This window comes from Oncorhynchus keta, chromosome 22 (assembly GCF_023373465.1).
Source record: "Oncorhynchus keta strain PuntledgeMale-10-30-2019 chromosome 22, Oket_V2, whole genome shotgun sequence".
Classification (NCBI taxonomy): domain Eukaryota; kingdom Metazoa; phylum Chordata; class Actinopteri; order Salmoniformes; family Salmonidae; genus Oncorhynchus; species Oncorhynchus keta.
Genome location: NC_068442.1, coordinates 45,491,887 through 45,512,583, shown reverse-complemented (window position 1 = coordinate 45,512,583; position 20,697 = coordinate 45,491,887). Strand labels below are relative to the sequence as shown.

General features: G+C 45.9%; 1 protein-coding gene across 1 annotated transcript in view; it reads right to left on the bottom strand.

Moving 5' to 3' along the window:
• Positions 1 to 9,065: 9,065 nt before the first annotated feature.
• The window catches only part of LOC118372740 (lysine-specific demethylase 4B-like), a 121,292-nt gene continuing 109,660 nt past the window's right edge, over positions 9,066 to 20,697 (bottom strand). Inside the window, exons 20-22 of the mRNA XM_052475330.1 lie at positions 20,198 to 20,317; positions 11,969 to 12,061; positions 9,066 to 11,043 (exon numbers count right to left, since the gene is read on the bottom strand). Of these exons, the coding sequence (XP_052331290.1) occupies positions 10,303 to 11,043; positions 11,969 to 12,061; positions 20,198 to 20,317 (954 nt within the window). The 3' untranslated portion in view covers positions 9,066 to 10,302. The remainder of the gene's footprint in view (positions 11,044 to 11,968; positions 12,062 to 20,197; positions 20,318 to 20,697) is intronic.

Here is a 20,697-nt window from a genome sequence, read left to right as displayed (position 1 = left end):
CCAGGACAATAAGAGACACCATATTACATTGGTTAAGGGATATATCTGTGGAGACCACCTCTTCCAGGACAATAAGAGACACCATATTACATTGGTTAAGGGATATATCAGTGGAGACCACCTCTTCCAGGACAATAAGAGACACCATATTACATTGGTTAAGGGATATATCTGTGGAGACCACCTCTTCCAGGACAATAAGAGACACCATATTACATTGGTTAAGGGATATATCTGTGGAGACCACCTCTTCCAGGACAATAAGAGACACCATATTACATTGGTTAAGGGATATATCTGTGGAGACCACCTCTTCCAGGACAATAAGAGACACCATATTACATTGGTTAAGGGATATATCTGTGGAGACCACCTCTTCCAGGACAATAAGAGACACCATATTACATTGTTTCAGGGATATATCAGTGGAGACCACCTCTTCCAGGACAATAAGAGACACCATATTACATTGGTTAAGGGATATATCAGTGGAGACCACCTCTTCCAGGACAATGAGAGACACCATATTACATTGTTTCAGGGATATATCAGTGGAGACCACCTCTTCCAGGACAATAAGAGACACCATATTACATTGGTTAAGGGATATATCAGTGGAGACCACCTCTTCCAGGACAATGAGAGACACCATATTACATTGTTTCAGGGATATATCAGTGGAGACCACCTCTTCCAGGACAATAAGAGACACCATATTACATTGGTTAAGGGATATATCAGTGGAGACCACCTCTTCCAGAACAATGAGAGACACCATATTACATTGTTTCAGGGATATATCAGTGGAGACCACCTCTTCCAGGACAATAAGAGACACCATATTACATTGGTTAAGGGATATATCAGTGGAGACCACCTCTTCCAGGACAATAAGAGACACCATATTACATTGTTTCAGGGATATATCAGTGGAGACCACCTCTTCCAGGACAATGAGAGACACCATATTACATTGTTTCAGGGATATATCAGTGGAGACCACCTCTTCCAGGACAATAAGAGACACCATATTACATTGGTTAAGGGATATATCTGTGGAGACCACCTCTTCCAGGACAATGAGAGACACCATATTACATTGTTTCAGGGATATCAGTGGAGACCACCTCTTCCAGGACAATAAGAGACACCATATTACATTGTCTAAGGGATATATCTGTGGAGACCACCTCTTCCAGGACAATAAGAGACACCATATTACATTGGTTAAGGGATATATCAGTGGAGACCACCTCTTCCAGGACAATGAGAGACACCATATTACATTGTTTCAGGGATATATCTGTGGAGACCACCTCTTCCAGGACAATAAGAGACACCATATTACATTGGTTAAGGGATATATCAGTGGAGACCACCTCTTCCAGGACAATAAGAGACACCATATTACATTGGTTAAGGGATATATCTGTGGAGACCACCTCTTCCAGGACAATAAGAGACACCATATTACATTGGTTAAGGGATATATCTGTGGAGACCACCTCTTCCAGGACAATAAGAGACACCATATTACATTGGTTAGGGATATATCTGTGGAGACCACCTCTTCCAGGACAATAAGAGACACCATATTACATTGGTTAAGGGATATATCAGTGGAGACCACCTCTTCCAGGACAATAAGAGACACCATATTACATTGGTTAAGGGATATATCTGTGGAGACCACCTCTTCCAGGACAATAAGAGACACCATATTACATTGGTTAAGGGATATATCTGTGGAGACCACCTCTTCCAGGACAATAAGAGACACCATATTACATTGGTTAAGGGATATATCTGTGGAGACCACCTCTTCCAGGACAATAAGAGACACCATATTACATTGGTTAAGGGATATATCAGTGGAGACCACCTCTTCCAGGACAATAAGAGACACCATATTACATTGTTTCAGGGATATATCAGTGGAGACCACCTCTTCCAGGACAATAAGAGACACCATATTACATTGGTTAAGGGATATATCAGTGGAGACCACCTCTTCCAGGACAATGAGAGACACCATATTACATTGTTTCAGGGATATATCAGTGGAGACCACCTCTTCCAGGACAATAAGAGACACCATATTACATTGGTTAAGGGATATATCAGTGGAGACCACCTCTTCCAGGACAATGAGAGACACCATATTACATTGTTTCAGGGATATATCAGTGGAGACCACCTCTTCCAGGACAATAAGAGACACCATATTACATTGGTTAAGGGATATATCAGTGGAGACCACCTCTTCCAGGACAATGAGAGACACCATATTACATTGTTTCAGGGATATATCAGTGGAGACCACCTCTTCCAGGACAATAAGAGACACCATATTACATTGGTTAAGGGATATATCAGTGGAGACCACCTCTTCCAGGACAATAAGAGACACCATATTACATTGTTTCAGGGATATATCAGTGGAGACCACCTCTTCCAGGACAATGAGAGACACCATATTACATTGTTTCAGGGATATATCAGTGGAGACCACCTCTTCCAGGACAATGAGAGACACCATATTACATTGGTTAAGGGATATATCTGTGGAGACCACCTCTTCCAGGACAATGAGAGACACCATATTACATTGTTTCAGGGATATCAGTGGAGACCACCTCTTCCAGGACAATAAGAGACACCATATTACATTGTCTAAGGGATATATCTGTGGAGACCACCTCTTCCAGGACAATAAGAGACACCATATTACATTGGTTAAGGGATATATCAGTGGAGACCACCTCTTCCAGGACAATAAGAGACACCATATTACATTGTTTCAGGGATATATCAGGGATATAAGAGACACCATCATTGGTTAGGGATATGGAGACCACCTCTTCCAGGACAATAAGAGACACCATATTACATTGTTTCAGGGATATATCAGTGGAGACCACCTCTTCCAGGACAATAAGAGACACCATATTACATTGGTTAAGGGATATATCAGTGGAGACCACCTCTTCCAGGACAATGAGAGACACCATATTACATTGTTTCAGGGATATATCAGTGGAGACCACCTCTTCCAGGACAATAAGAGACACCATATTACATTGGTTAAGGGATATATCAGTGGAGACCACCTCTTCCAGGACAATAAGAGACACCATATTACATTGTTTCAGGGATATATCAGTGGAGACCACCTCTTCCAGGACAATGAGAGACACCATATTACATTGGTTAAGGGATATATCTGTGGAGACCACCTCTTCCAGGACAATAAGAGACACCATATTACATTGGTTAAGGGATATATCTGTGGAGACCACCTCTTCCAGGACAATGAGAGACACCATATTACATTGTTTCAGGGATATCAGTGGAGACCACCTCTTCCAGGACAATAAGAGACACCATATTACATTGTCTAAGGGATATATCTGTGGAGACCACCTCTTCCAGGACAATAAGAGACACCATATTACATTGGTTAAGGGATATATCAGTGGAGACCACCTCTTCCAGGACAATAAGAGACACCATATTACATTGGTTAAGGGATATATCTGTGGAGACCACCTCTTCCAGGACAATAAGAGACACCATATTACATTGGTTAGGGATATATCAGTGGAGACCACCTCTTCCAGGACAATAAGAGACACCATATTACATTGGTTAAGGGATATATCAGTGGAGACCACCTCTTCCAGGACAATAAGAGACACCATATTACATTGGTTAAGGGATATATCAGTGGAGACCACCTCTTCCAGGACAATAAGAGACACCATATTACATTGGTTAAGGGATATATCAGTGGAGACCACCTCTTCCAGGACAATAAGAGACACCATATTACATTGTTTAAGGGATATATCAGTGGAGACCACCTCTTCCAGGACAATAAGAGACACCATATTACATTGGTTAAGGGATATATCAGTGGAGACCACCTCTTCCAGGACAATAAGAGACACCATATTACATTGGTTAAGGGATATATCTGTGGAGACCACCTCTTCCAGGACAATAAGAGACACCATATTACATTGGTTAAGGGATATATCAGTGGAGACCACCTCTTCCAGGACAATAAGAGACACCATATTACATTGGTTAAGGGATATATCAGTGGAGACCACCTCTTCCAGGACAATAAGAGACACCATATTACATTGGTTAAGGGATATATCAGTGGAGACCACCTCTTCCAGGACAATAAGAGACACCATATTACATTGTTTCAGGGATATATCAGTGGAGACCACCTCTTCCAGGACAATAAGAGACACCATATTACATTGGTTAAGGGATATATCAGTGGAGACCACCTCTTCCAGGACAATGAGAGACACCATATTACATTGTTTCAGGGATATATCAGTGGAGACCACCTCTTCCAGGACAATAAGAGACACCATATTACATTGGTTAAGGGATATATCAGTGGAGACCACCTCTTCCAGGACAATGAGAGACACCATATTACATTGTTTCAGGGATATATCAGTGGAGACCACCTCTTCCAGGACAATAAGAGACACCATATTACATTGGTTAAGGGATATATCAGTGGAGACCACCTCTTCCAGGACAATAAGAGACACCATATTACATTGTTTCAGGGATATATCAGTGGAGACCACCTCTTCCAGGACAATAAGAGACACCATATTACATTGGTTTCAGGGATATATTACATTGTGGAGACCACCTCTTCCAGGACAATAAGAGACACCATATTACATTGTTTCAGGGATATATCAGTGGAGACCACCTCTTCCAGGACAATAAGAGACACCATATTACATTGGTTAAGGGATATATCAGTGGAGACCACCTCTTCCAGGACAATAAGAGACACCATATTACATTGGTTAAGGGATATATCTGTGGAGACCACCTCTTCCAGGACAATAAGAGACACCATATTACATTGGTTAAGGGATATATCACTTCAAGAGACACCATATTACATTGGTTAAGGGATATATCTGTGGAGACCACCTCTTCCAGGACAATAAGAGACACCATATTACATTGGTTAAGGGATATATCAGTGGAGACCACCTCTTCCAGGACAATAAGAGACACCATATTACATTGGTTAAGGGATATATCTGTGGAGACCACCTCTTCCAGGACAATAAGAGACACCATATTACATTGGTTAAGGGATATATCTGTGGAGACCACCTCTTCCAGGACAATAAGAGACACCATATTACATTGGTTAAGGGATATATCTGTGGAGACCACCTCTTCCAGGACAATAAGAGACACCATATTACATTGGTTAAGGGATATATCTGTGGAGACCACCTCTTCCAGGACAATAAGAGACACCATATTACATTGGTTAAGGGATATATCTGTGGAGACCACCTCTTCCAGGACAATAAGAGACACCATATTACATTGGTTAAGGGATATATCTGTGGAGACCACCTCTTCCAGGACAATAAGAGACACCATATTACATTGGTTAAGGGATATATCTGTGGAGACCACCTCTTCCAGGACAATAAGAGACACCATATTACATTGGTTCAGGGATATATCTGTGGAGACCACAATCTATTCCAGGACAATAAGAGACACCATATTACATTGGTTAAGGGATATATCAGTGGAGACCACCTCTTCCAGGACAATAAGAGACACCATATTACATTGGTTAAGGGATATATCAGTGGAGACCACCTCTTCCAGGACAATAAGAGGCACCATATTACATTGGTTAAGGGATATATCTGTGGAGACCACCTCTTCCTGGGCAGTAGGAGACTCCATATTACATTGGTTAAGGGATATATCTGTGGAGACCACCTCTTCCAGGACAATAAGAGACACCATATTACATTGGTTAAGGGATATATCAGTGGAGACCACCTCTTCCAGGACAATAAGAGACACCATATTACATTGGTTAAGGGATATATCAGTGGAGACCACCTCTTCCAGGACAATAAGACACCATATTACATTGGTTAAGGGATATATCTGTGGAGACCACCTCTTCCAGGACAATAAGAGACACCATATTACATTGGTTAAGGGATATATCTGTGGAGACCACCTCTTCCAGGACAATAAGACACCATATTACATTGGTTAAGGGATATATCTGTGGAGACCACCTCTTCCAGGACAATAAGACACCATATTACATTGTTTCAGGGATATATCAGTGGAGACCACCTCTTCCAGGACAATAAGAGACACCATATTACATTGGTTAAGGGATATATCTGTGGAGACCACCTCTTCCAGGACAATAAGAGACACCATATGTCTCTCTATACTCAGCCAGGGGGCAGAATAATCATATCTAAACCAATTGAGGATGGGGGGGAAACGCTAACGCCTGGCAATACGATCTAAAGTTAACAATGGATAGTCCTCCTACATGTTTCCCTCTTTAAAAATGTGTTCATTTTTATCTGGGACCGTTGACCTTCCAATATAGATTTTGAAACCGCACTATGAATTTTATCCCAATAGCCAGAACACAAAGTTTTCAGAGGAACAAAGATAAACCGACGAGCCTCTATTGAATTTCCCGCCATTGGACTACAGGTGATCACCAAAGACAGTAAGCTCTGTGCTTTCAATTGCTGCACAAACTGTATTCCTGCAGGAGGTGGTCTATAGTAAAGGTTATCCAAACGCGGTCCTGCTTCGGGAAACCCTGGTTTACAGGAGGTGTTCTAGGGGTCGATCGATTTAAAATAAAAAGTGTGATAAAAGTAATAAAACAAATGAAAAACAAACAAAGAAATCTATATCTCCTTCTACGTTGCGACTTCCTGAATATATGATTTGCCGATGTTGAGTAAACCCACCACGTGGTAGCTAAAAGGCTGTGAATTTTGGGACTACAATAAAACAAAAATATTTTGTCACATACACTGGATAGGAGTAGTGAAATGTGTTGCTAGTACAGGGTCAGCCATGGTAGTACAGGGTCAGCCATGGTAGTACAGGGTCAGCCATGGTAGTACAGGGTCAGCCATAGTAGTACAGGGTCAGCCATGGTAGTACAGGGTCAGCCATGGTAGTACAGGGTCAGCCATGGTAGTACAGGGTCAGCCATGGTAGTACAGGGTCAGCCATGGTAGTACAGGGTCAGCCATAGTAGTACAGGGTCAGCCATGGTAGTACAGGGTCAGCCATAGTAGTACAGGGTCAGCCATGGTAGTACAGGGTCAGCCATGGTAGTACAGGGTCAGCCATGGTAGTACAGGGTCAGCCATGGTAGTACAGGGTCAGCCATGGTAGTACAGGGTCAGCCATAGTAGTACAGGGTCAGCCATGGTAGTACAGGGTCAGCCATGGTAGTACAGGGTCAGCCATGGTAGTACAGGGTCAGCCATGATAGTACAGGGTCAGCCATGGTAGTACAGGGTCAGCCATGGTAGTACAGGGTCAGCCATGGTAGTACAGGGTCAGCCATGGTAGTAAAGGGTCAGCCATGGTAGTACAGGGTCAGCCATGGTAGTACAGGGTCAGCCATGGTAGTACAGGGTCAGCCATGGTAGTACAGGGTCAGCCATGGTAGTACAGGGTCAGCCATGGTAGTACAGGGTCAGCCATGGTAGTACAGGGTCAGCCATGGTAGTACAGGGTCAGCCATGGTAGTACAGGGTCAGCCATGGTAGTACAGGGTCAGCCATGGTAGTACAGGGTCAGCCATGATAGTACAGGGTCAGCCATGGTAGTACAGGGTCAGCCATGGTAGTACAGGGTCAGCCATGGTAGTACAGGGTCAGCCATGGTAGTACAGGGTCAGCCATGGTAGTACAGGGTCAGCCATGGTAGTACAGGGTCAGCCATGGTAGTACAGGGTCAGCCATGGTAGTACAGGGTCAGCCATGGTAGTACAGGGTCAGCCATGGTAGTACAGGGTCAGCCAAGGTAGTACAGGGTCAGCCATGGTAATACAGGGTCAGCCATGGTAGTACAGGGTCAGCCATGATAGTATAGGGTCAGCCTTGGTAGTACAGGGTCAGTCATGTAAGTCGCTCTGGATAAGAGCGTCTGCTAAATGACTTAAATGTAATGTAAATGTACAGGGTCAGCCATGGTAGTAGAGGGTCAGCCATGGTAGTAGAGGGTCAGCCATGGTAGTAGAGGGTCAGCCATGGTAGTAGAGGGTCAGCCATGGTAGTACAGGGTCAGCCATGGTAGTACAGGGTCAGCCATGGTAGTAGAGGGTCAGCCATGGTAGTACAGCGCCCCTGGAGAAAATGAGTGTTTAGTGCCTTGCTCAAGAGCACAGACATATTTAGCTTGTTGGCTCGGCTATTCAAAGCAGCGACCTTTCGGTTACTGGCCCAACGCTCTAACCGCTAGGCTCCCTGTCACATACAATTAAACAAAATGATTGTTGACTACAATAAAAGAGAACTCATTGTTCCACTATTGTTTCAATTCACAATTGAATAAAACTGAATTACATTTGTAATCTACTATATTCATTAAGTGTTGCTTTGTTGTGTTTATCTTTTGTATAATAACAAAATTATTGCAATCTGAATCTGAAACCAATATAGATATTTTAATCCACTGTCTTCTAACTTCATTGCTGATGAGAGCATCAAAAAAATATCACATTTGATCCAAGTCAAGACACAGGGGTTTAAAGGCATTGGATTGATGCACAAGTATGGTTGGAGGGAGTTTACATCAGTCCATTACTTACACCAGTCCATTCCTTTAAAACCACGAAGGGGAATGTATGAGCGCAGTAGAGAATTCGACGGCAAGATTACACTTGGCAGATGAGGAGAAATACACTTAAGTGCAGTAAAAATCAAATGGTGACCCCCTTTGGGCTTTGGAACACTTTCCCCTCCTTTAAAACATGAGCCTCTTTGGGATTCTGCTTGTGTTGTTGCCAGAGAACAGGGAGCAGTAACAGCTGTAGTTATACCTCTGCAGAGCTCCAGCCGCATTGACCTGCAGGGAATAAGTGGTGTGCAGGATGAGCAAGGACAGACAGACAGACGGAGGAGGAGGAGAGCGGGAGAAGAGATGGGTTATAACAGATGGGTTATACACATGCAAAAGGAAAGGAACACTACACAAGCTGGCTATAACAACTCAGTTTAATTCCTATGAAATAAAGCCTCTTCACAGTAGGTTTCCACATAGGAACATTGATCTGTCATGACATTCTATTGTAATAACAGTTCAATTACATGGCTAGTATGACATTAACAGATTTGATTCACACACAAAGGCTTGCACTATGTATAATGTGACTGTGGGTATGAGAAGCATGCTTCCCCAGTCATACAGGATAGCACCTCTATAAAGATAGTTAACATACCATTTGAAAATGCAGGTCTTGTTTACTGGAGTAGAAATTCAATTTACCTCTCTCTAAAATCTCAAAAGGATCATCATTTCATAACCAAAGCATTTACTCGGATCACCTCGTGAGGTTAATATATTCACAAAATAAACATAGAAAGAATAGTCATACGAACAGACAACGTCGAATAGTAACATTGATTTTTAGGAAGAATGCTACAAAACAAAGCCCAGAGAAGTTCTGGAGTTGGAAAACGTGAGCAATGTGAACATGATGGTTTTTGGGTTTGTTCGATACAGGGACACATTCAGAACCACTGCAACACATCTTCACAAAATTCAATGGTTCTGCAGACAAGATTACAATAAAGTGTAACTACCATGGTTGCATTCCCCCCCAACAAAATGTTTTATCTTTGTACAAGGATTTTATATCAATATATGAATAAGACATTTAAATACTTGTCAACCCCCCTGTAATACATCTCCACCCTTTCCCCAGGACCTCGCACAAACAAAAATACATTATTGAAACTGTACACAAATATTCTGTCCATATGCTGTTCTGTTCCATTGTAAGCAGTTGGTAAAGCTTCTATTAAAAAATAGTTGTTGCTGGTTTCATAGATGAACACAAAAAAAAGCTGACGTCACCGTTCTGTAAAAGCGGGTAAATAAATGGATAGAAAGAGGTAAGAAGTGGAAAAGAAGCCTCCTCTTCACCTGCAGTTCTAGGAACAGCCCATAACCACACCACAAAGACGCCTCCTCTTCAGCTGCAGTTCTAGGAACAGCCCATAACCACACCACAGCAGTGAGAACCCCTCCCACACCCCACCCACCCTTAAAAAAAAAAAAAAAAGACATGCAACTGAGGAGTGCTTTATCTGCATTCTGTAACAGATGCTACTGTCTATCACTTAGCCTCCTTTAGCATAGATTACATTATCTTTCCTAGCATTAGCTTAGCTCCTGTTAGCCTAGCTATCACGGCAGAGTGGTGGCGTCTCATTAAAACAGGGGCCCGGGGCCATCTTCCTGAGGGGGGAAGTGTGTATTGAGCAGCGTCTCCATGTAGGACACGTAGCTGGAGCTGGGCGTGTATCCTTCACCCTGGTCCTGGAAGGGCATGGACCGGGCTGTGTAAGCTTTACCCTGGTCCTGGAAGGGCACGGACCTGGCTGTGTAAGCTTTACCCTGGTCCTGGAAGGGCACGGACCTGGCTGTGTAAGCTTTACCCTGGTCCTGGAAGGGCACGGACCTGGCTGTGTAAACTTCACCCTGGTCCTGGAAGGGCACGGACCTGGCTGTGTAAGCTTCACCCTGGTCCTGGAAGGGCATGGACCTGGCTGTGTAAGCTTCACCCTGGTCCTGGAAGGGCACGGACCTGGCTCTGTAAACTTCACCCTGGTCCTGGAAGGGCACGGCTGGGGAGAGGGGCATCAGAGGGGCGGCTAGGGCCAACGGGGCTGGGAGAGGATCAGTGAGAGTTGGCATTGGGGTGAGGGTGGGCTCGGAGATGGGTATTGCCAAAGCCTGGGTGAGGGTAAGGGCGCTGATATCAGTGTTGGAGGGACCAGGAGCATGGCTAGGTGTGTGAGGTGTAATACTGTGAGGTACAGGGCCTGTAGCTGGGGGTTGGCATCCGGGGTCCATGGGGGCTTGAGGTGTGGGGTGAGGGGCGGGGAGGCGAGGCCTCTTGGCTGCCTGTGGTTCGTCTCCTGACAGAAGGGCTTCCTGGGTTGGTATTGCCTAGACAGGAAGAGACAGCTGTTGGTAAATATAGTGGCATGGCATCCACATGATCACTTCTCTCCTACGTTGAGCTCCTACACCCTTCAAACCCCTACAACCAGACAGGAAGGATGGATATTTCAGGAGCATCATTTCATGCATTTTATAAAAAGGCTCAACACAGCCATGACTGACAACTCCACAACATAGTGTAGAATAACATGATAGTGTGGAATAACATCCCCAGCCCACCCCTGCCTCCTCCCTCCCTCCCCAGCCCACCCCTGCCTCCCTCCCTCTCTCTCTCTCCCCAGCCCACCCCTGCCTCCCTCCCTCCCACCCCCTGCCTCCCTCCCTCCCTCCCTTGCCCCCCCTGCCCACCCCTTGCCCACCCCCTGCCCTTCCTCCCCAGCCCACCCCTGCCTCCCTCCCTCCCTCCCCAGCCTCCCTCCCTCCCTCCCTCCCCAGCCTCCTCCCTCTCCCCAGCCCACCCCTGCCTCCCCTCCCTCCCCAGCCCACCCCTGCCTCCCCAGCCCACCCCTGCCTCCCTCCCTCCCTCCCCAGCCTCCCTCCCTCCCTCCCCTCCCTCCCACCCCTCCCCAGCCTCCCTCTCCCCCCTCCCCCAGCCCACCCACCCCCTGCCTCCCTCCCCTCCCCAGCCCACCCCTGCCTCCCTTCCTCCCCAGCCCACCCCTCCCCAGCCTCCCCAGCCACGCGGTGCCCCCTCCCTCCCTCCCTCCCCAGCCCCTCCCTCCCCACCCCCTGCCTCCCTCCCTCCCCCAGCCCACCCCTGCCTCCCTGCACCCCCCCCTGGCCTCCCTCTCCCCAGCCCACCCCTCCCTCCCTCCCCAGCCCCCCCCCTCCCTGGCCTCCCTCTCCCCAGCCCACCCCTGCCTCCCCCCTCTCTCCCCAGCCAGTGGGTGGGTGTCAGGTGGTCTCGTACCAGGCGAGTGCAGACCCTCTTGGGCAGGTCCTGCTCCAGCGAATGGATCTCTGTTTGCTTCAGTAACAGCTGGGACTCATCTTGGAACTCCACCTGAAAAGGCGAGATGAGAGAGATGGAAAGAGTGGGAGAGTTAATTAAGGGTCATACTCAAAACAACACAGAAAAAACTAAAAAACACAGGATTGTCAGGAGGACAAAATCCAGTAACAGAATTTGAAGACACCCTTTATGCCATGTTATCTTGGTGTGTGTGACTGTCTGTGGCTCTGCCGTGTCGTGTCGTGTGGCTCTGCCGTGTCGTGTGGCTCTGCCGTGTCGCGTGGCCCTGCCGTGTGTCGTGTGGCTGTGTCGTGAGGCTCTGTTGTGTGGCTCTGCCGTGTCGTGCGGCCCTGCCGTGTCGTGCGGCCCTGCCGTGTCGCTCTGCCGTGTCGTGTGGCCCTGCCGTGTCGTGCGGCCTTGCCGTGTCGTTCTGCCGTGTCGTGTGGCTCTGCCGTGCCGTGTCGTTCTGTCGTGTCGTGCGGCCCTGCCGTGTCGTTCTGTCGTGTTGTGTGGCTCTGCCGTGTCGTGCGGCCCTGCCGTGTCGTTCTGTCGTGTCGTGTGGCTCTGCCGTGTCGCGTGTGGCTCTGCCGTGTCGTGCGGCTCTGCCGTGTCGTCTGTGCTCTGCTCTGCCGTGTCGTTCTGTCGTGTCGTGCGGCCCTGCCGTGTCGTTCTGTCGTGTCGTGTGGCTCTGCCGCGTCGCGCGGAAATGTGTATGTGAGAGAGCAGGTGATTAGCCAGCATCATGAGAGAGAGTGGGAGTGAGCGATGGAGAGAGACAACACATACAAGCACAGTGAAACTATGAGATTAGCGTGCGTGCTCACACACACACACACACACACACACACACACACACACCCTCCTCCCCAGTCCCCTCCTGTGATTAGAAACACACACCCTCCTCCCCAGTCCCATCCTGTGATTAGAAACACACACCCTCCTCCCCAGTCCCATCCTGTGATTAGAAACACACACCCACCTCCCCAGTCCCATCCTGTGATTAGAAACACACACACACCCTCCTCCCCAGTCCCATCCTGTGATTAGAAACACACACACACCCTCCTCCCCAGTCCCATCCTGTGATTAGAAACACACACACACCCTCCTCCCCAGTCCCATCCTGTGATTAGAAACACACACACACCCCTCCTCCCCAGTCCCATCCTGTGATTAGAAACACACACACACCCTCCTCCCCAGTCCCATCCTGTGATTAGAAACACACACACACCCTCCTCCCCAGTCCCATCCTGTGATTAGAAACACACACACACCCTCCTCCCCAGTCCCATCCTGTGATTAGAAACACACACACACACACACCTCCCCAGTCCCATCCTGTGATTAGAAACACACACACACCCTCCCCCCAGTCCCATCCTGTGATTAGAAACACACACACACCCTCCTCCCCAGTCCCATCCTGTGATTAGAAACACACACACACACACACACCTCCCCAGTCCCATCCTGTGATTAGAAACACACACAGAGGCATAACCATATAGTCACATGCATACTACATCTCGTCAGACCGACACACATACAATGACATTCTAGATGATTCTGTGCTTCCAACTTTGTGGCAACAGTTTGGGGAAGACCCTTTCCTTTTCAGCATAACAATGCCCCCCTGCACAGAGTGAGGTCCATACAGATATGGTTTGTCGAGATCGGTTTTGAAAAACTTGACTGGCCTGTACAGAGCCCTGACCTCAAACCGACTGAACACCGACTGTGAGCCAGGCCTAATCGTCCAACATCAGTTGCCTGACCTCACTAATGCTTGTGGCTGAATAGAAGCAAGTTCCCGTAGCAATGTTCCAACATCTAGTGGAAAGCCTTCCCAGAAGAGTGGAGGCTATTATAGCAGCAAAGGGGGGGACCAACTCCATATTAATGCCCATGATTTTGGAGTGAGATGTTGGACGAACCATGTTGTGTACGTGGGTGTGTGCCATTTGTCTTGTCATATCGCCCAGGCTGAGAGTGTGGAAGTGTTCACAAGGATCTGTGTGTGTGTGTGTGTGTGTGTGTGTGTGTGTGTGTGTGTGTGTGTGTGTGTCAGAGGAGTTGTGTTCCTCCAGTACCAGGGACCTCTCCTCTAAGCTTTATACCTCACAGGCACTCTGCGTGTCACACCATAAATTCTCCACACGCACCTGCAATGATAACAATCTCCACTACGTTTCAATGCCCACTGCAGCAAGATACTCTGCCATAATCTACCAGAGCACTGTGCTGGAAACGCTCAGATAAGCACTGTGCTGGAAACGCTCAGACAAGCACTGTGCTGGAAACGCTCAGATAAGCACTGTGCTGGAAACGCTCAGATAAGCACTGTGCTGGAAACGCTCAGATAAGCACTGTGCTGGAAACGCTCAGATAAGCACTGTGCTGGAAACGCTCAGATAAGCACTGTGCTGGAAACGCTCAGATAAGCACTGTGCTGGAAACGCTCAGATAAGCACTGTGCTGGAAACGCTCAGATAAGCACTGTGCTGGAAACGCTCAGACAAGCACTGTGCTGGAAACGCTCAGACAAGCACTGTGCTGGAAACGCTCAGATAAGCACTGTGCTGGAAACGCTCAGATAAGCACTGTGCTGGAAACGCTCAGACAAGCACTGTGCTGGAAACGCTCAGACAAGCACTGTGCTGGAAACACTCAGATAAGCACTGTGCTGGAAACACTCAGATAAGCACTGTGCTGGAAACGCTCAGATAAGCACTGTGCTGGAAACGCTCAGATAAGCACTGTGCTGGAAACGCTCAGATAAGCACTGTGCTGGAAACGCTCAGATAAGCACTGTGCTGGAAACGCTCAGACAAGCACTGTGCTGGAAACGCTCAGACAAGCACTGTGCTGGAAACGCTCAGACAAGCACTGTGCTGGAAACGCTGATAAGCACTGTGCTGGAAACACGCTCAGATAAGCACTGTGCTGGAAACGCTCAGATAAGCACTGTGCTGGAAACGCTCAGACAAGCACTGTGCTGGAAACACTCAGACAAGCACTGTGCTGGAAACACTCAGATAAGCACTGTGCTGGAAACACTCAGATAAGCACTGTGCTGGAAACACTCAGATAAGCACTGTGCTGGAAACACTCAGATAAGCACTGTGCTGGAAACACTCAGATAAGCACTGTGCTGGAAACACTCAGATAAGCACTGTGCTGGAAACACACTCAGATAAGCACTGTGCTGGAAACACTCAGACAAGCACTGTGCTGGAAACACTCAGACAAGCACTGTGCTGGAAACACTCAGACAAGCACTGTGCTGGAAACACTCAGATAAGCACTGTGCTGGAAACACTCAGATAAGCACTGTGCTGGAAACACTCAGATAAGCACTGTGCTGGAAACACTCAGATAAGCACTGTGCTGGAAACACTCAGATAAGCACTGTGCTGGAAACGCTCAGATAAGCACTGTGCTGGAAACACTCAGATAAGCACTGTGCTGGAAACACTCAGATAAGCACTGTGCTGGAAACTGTGCTGGAAACACTCAGACAAGCACTGTGCTGGAAACAGACAAGCACTGTGCTGGAAACAGATAAGCACTGTGCTGGAAACGCTCAAACACTGTGCTGATAAGCACTGTGCTGGAAACACTCAGATAAGCACTGTGCTGGAAACACTCAGATAAGCACTGTGCTGGAAACACTCAGATAAGCACTGTGCTGGAAACGCTCAGATAAGCACTGTGCTGGAAACGCTCAGATAAGCACTGTGCTGGAAACGCTCAGATAAGCACTGTGCTGGAAACACTCAGATAAGCACTGTGCTGGAAACACTCAGATAAGCACTGTGCTGGAAACACTCAGATAAGCACTGTGCTGGAAACACTCAGATAAGCACTGTGCTGGAAACACTCAGATAAGCACTGTGCTGGAAACACTCAGATAAGCACTGTGCTGGAAACACTCAGATAAGCACTGTGCTGGAAACACTCAGATAAGCACTGTGCTGGAAACACTCAGATAAGCACTGTGCTGGAAACACTCAGATAAGCACTGTGCTGGAAACACTCAGATAAGCACTGTGCTGGAAACACTCAGATAAGCACTGTGCTGGAAACACTCAGATAAGCACTGTGCTGGAAACACTCAGATAAGCACTGTGCTGGAAACACTCAGATAAGCACTGTGCTGGAAACACTCAGATAAGCACTGTGCTGGAAACACTCAGATAAGCACTGTGCTGGAAACACTCAGATAAGCACTGTGCTGTGCACTGTGCTGGAAACACTCAGATAAGCACTGTGCTGGAAACACTCAGATAAGCACTGTGCTGGAAACACTCAGATAAGCACTGTGCTGGAAACACTCAGATAAGCACTGTGATGGAAACACTCAGATAAGCACTGTGATGGAAACACTCAGATAAGCACTGTGATGGAAACACTCAGATAAGCACTGTGATGGAAACACTCAGATAAGCACTGTGATGGAAACACTCAGATAAGCACTGTGATGGAAACACTCAGATAAGCACTGTGATGGAAACACTCAGATAAGCACTGTGATGGAAACACTCAGATAAGCACTGTGATGGAAACACTCAGATAAGCACTGTGATGGAAACACTCAGATAAGCACTGTGATGGAAACACTCAGATAAGCACTGTGATGGAAACACTCAGATAAGCACTGTGATGGAAACACTCAGATAAGCACTGTGATGGAAACACTCAGATAAGCACTGTGATGGAAACACTCAGATAAGCACTGTGATGGAAACACTCAGATAAGCACTGTGATGGAAACACTCAGATAAGCACTGTGCTGGAAAGTCAAAGTCACCTAAGTTATGGTGTAAAATAGGCTCCCGTTGTAGAACCAACTTGGTACAAGGCTGGGGGTTCAATGTAGATGGAGTGGACCATTATAAAGACTGCCTAAAGTTGTCATAAGGACATTTTAAGGGAAATAAATAGTCCTTAACCCGTCCATGCATCCTAGAATATATAATGAAAATATACAGTGGCACCACCTTTTTTATTTATTTAAAAAAAATATATTTTTCACCTTTATTTAACCAGGGAGGCTAGTTGAGAACAAGTTCTCATTTACAACTGCAACCTGACCAAGATAAAGCAAAGCAGTGCGACAAAAACAACAGAGTTAAACATAAACAAACGTACAGTCAATAACACAAAATAAAATAAAAATCTATATAGGGTGTGTGCAAATGTAGAGGTAGGCAATAAATAGGACATAGGCAAAAATAATTACAATTTAGCATTAACACTGGAGTGATAGATGTGCAGATGATGATGTGCAAGTAGAGATACCAGGTTGCAAAAGAGCAAGAGGGTAAGTAACAATATGGGGATGAGGTAGTTGGGTGTGCTATTTACAGGTACAGTGATCGGTAAGCTGTTCTGACAGATGATGCTTAAAGTTAGAGAGGGAGATATAAGACTCCAGCTTCAGTGATTTATGCAATTCGTTCCAGTCATTGGCAGCAGAGAACTGGAAGGAAATGCGGCCAAAGGAAGTGTTGGTTTTGGGGATGACCAGTGAAATATACCTGCTGGAGCACTTGCTACGGGTGGGTGTTGCTATGGTGACCAGTGAGCTGAGATAAGGCGGGGCTTTACCTAGTGTCATGACGTTGCCCTCTTTGAGTACAGCAAGCCCCATCCCCCTCTCCCTGCCTCCTACAAATAGGCGACTGTGGTCAGAGAGATCGTAAATTCCTCGAAGAGATTATCTCCTCATAGCCACAGTATAGAGACAGAGTGAATTTTCATAGAGAACAAAGGAATTTCTTCCACCTCCAAACAACATTTATGTTCTGGAGAAGGTATAAAAGATCGGTGAAGAATCCAGCTACGAACTGGTCCGTTTGGTACAATTTTGGTGAAGCTCATGGGAGACGGTGCGGCCACATTACCATAACGCTGTTTATATAATAGCCTCAGAAATTAGGTTTACATCTAATTGTCGTATACGATGAATGAGTGAGGATGATACTGTTTGTATAATTGTGTAATGTGATTTTGGACTGTTTAATGAAGGAAACTCCAAATCCCTTTTGAGTTTAACTAAATCAGAGGACCGCACATGAGCCCAGTTAGGGTCGGACATCCTGTGACAGGCCTTTTTCTGCAATTCCGAATAAAACCCCAACTTTGAGAAATTCTCAGTAGACCATGTTTTTCTCCATTACAATGGGACAAAGGTTGCAGACCATTGCTGAATCTTTTAACCATACCACGTGGTTAAACTCTTAGACGATCGATACCGACAGAATAAGAACAAGTCTTTGATATTAATTACTAGTCTGCAGTTAGGAATTCAGTATCATTGAACGTGAAAAACGTCAACCGCCGAAACATCCATTCTATAACGAAAATAATGAATGTCACTCTGAACAATCCATGCTAACCGTGACAGAGAGAGAGAGGACGGCCATTCTACAAAAGAAAAACTTTTCAACAGCGATCAAGACGACACACTGAGTGTAAATATATATATTGATTGCATTTGTTCCCGAATGAGTGAACGTGTGCAAAGGATTAGCATGTGCAAAGGATTAGCATGTGCAAAGGATTAGCATGTGCAAAGGATTAGCATGTGCAAAGGATTAGCATTTCAATTGCTATAATTATCAACTCTGTAGTGACTTCTCAGCTGACCCCCACTTCCTTTTTGTCCACCAAGCCGCGATGCCGGTTTATCCCACTAGGGAAACTCCGTTATCATTTCCTTGTAACTATCTACTGTTGTTTATGCATTTCTGTGAATTACTTAGTTAGTAAATAAATGATTTAAGACAATTGATGTATGGATGACTCATAGTGAAGACTGGGTTCGTGCAGATAACCAACAATGTACGACGTTTGGAATGCAACTAACGTGAAGTAAATAATTCATTAATTTGAAGACTAATTGATCAGATATAAAATAATCTGAAAAGTTATTAGGAAATGATAACTTTGTAATCTGAATATTTTTCATTGGTGCCCCGACTTCCTAGTTAATTACGGTTACATGATCAGTTTAATACTACTAATACTACTAATATCACGTAATACTAATTACAGAGAATCTTTGATAAAAACTAAAAAAAAGTCTTCATTTAATGATAGTAAAGACACAAAACTAGCAAAGACTTTTAAATGACCTGGAGCCAGTGGGTTTGGCGACGGATATGTAGCAAGGACCAGCCAACGAGAGCACACAGGTTGCAGTGGTGGGTAGTATATGGTGCTTTGGTGACAAAACAGATGGCACTGTGATAGACTGCATCCAATTTGTTGAGTAGAGTGTTGGAGGCTATTTTGTAAATGACATCGTTGAAGTCGAGGATCGGTAAGATGGTCAGTTTTACGAGGGCATGTTTGGTAGCATGAGTGAAGGAGGCTTTGTGAAATAGGAAGCAGATTCTAGATTTAATTTTGAATTGGAGATGCTTAATGTGAGTCTGGAAGGAGAGTTTACAGTCTTACCAGGCACCTAGGTATTTATAGTTGTCCACATATTCTAAGTCAGAACCATCCAGAGTAGTGATGCTAGTTGGGCGGACGGGTGCGGGCAGCGATCGGTTGAAGAGCATGCACTTAAAAAAACACCTAGCCCTCTGATATGCACTGTTGACTTTGATCGCCTAAATCTGTCAGATGTTTTCAAACCTCCAACGTAGTCTCATGTGGAGATGAGCTACATTGATTTGAATCCATTTACATAAACAGTCCTTTCAGATCTACAAGGAAGTACACAGGGTGTGCAGGCACTAACATCCCCGGATTCAACCAATCAACTTGACCTTAATGAACATCTAGTCAAATGTCTACCCAGACCCCACCACTGCTACTCTCTGTTGTCATCTATGCAGTCACATTAATTAACTCTACCTACATGTACATACTACCTCAACTAACCGGTGCCCCTGCACAGTGACTCTGTACTGGCACCCCCCCTGTATATATTGTTATTTTTTACTGCTGCTCTTTCAATGACTTGTTACTTTTATCTCATATTCTTCTCCGTATTTTTTGAAACTGCATTGTTGGTTAGAGGCTCGTAAGTAAGCATTTCAATGTAAGGTCTGTTGTATTCGGCGCATATGACTAATACAATTTTATTTAGTGCTGGAACACGGGGCTAATGGGCTAGTTGGTTGACGAGGTAGAGAGAAGGGAGTGTACGGGGGGCAACGCTACTCTCACCTGGTAGTACTTGTGCACGTGATCCTTGACGTAGGAGGCGTTGAGCGCCTGGCCCTCCATGTTGTGGACCAACATCAGCTCGCCGGTCTCTGGGGGACCGTTACGAAGACAGTCGTGACTCTGGAGGGAGGGAGAGAACGGAGTGATTGATTTGAGGAACAGGTTAGGATTTGATGCATCTAACATTCACTAGATATGTCATTCTATAGCCATTGCTTTGATTTGTCATTATGTTGTCACTATGTCAACACATATCATGGTCACCTCACCATGGCTGAGATTGACAAAGAGAGAGAGAGAGAGATTGACAAAGAGAGAGAGAGAGAGAGAGAGACAGAGAGAGACAGAGAGAGACAGAGACAGAGAGAGACAGAGAGAGACAGAGAGAGACAGAGAAAGAGAGACAGAGAGAAAGAGAGACAGAGACAGAGACAGAGAGAGACAGAGACAGAGAGAGAGAGAGAGAGAGAAGAGAGAAAGAGAGAAGAGAGAGAGAGAGA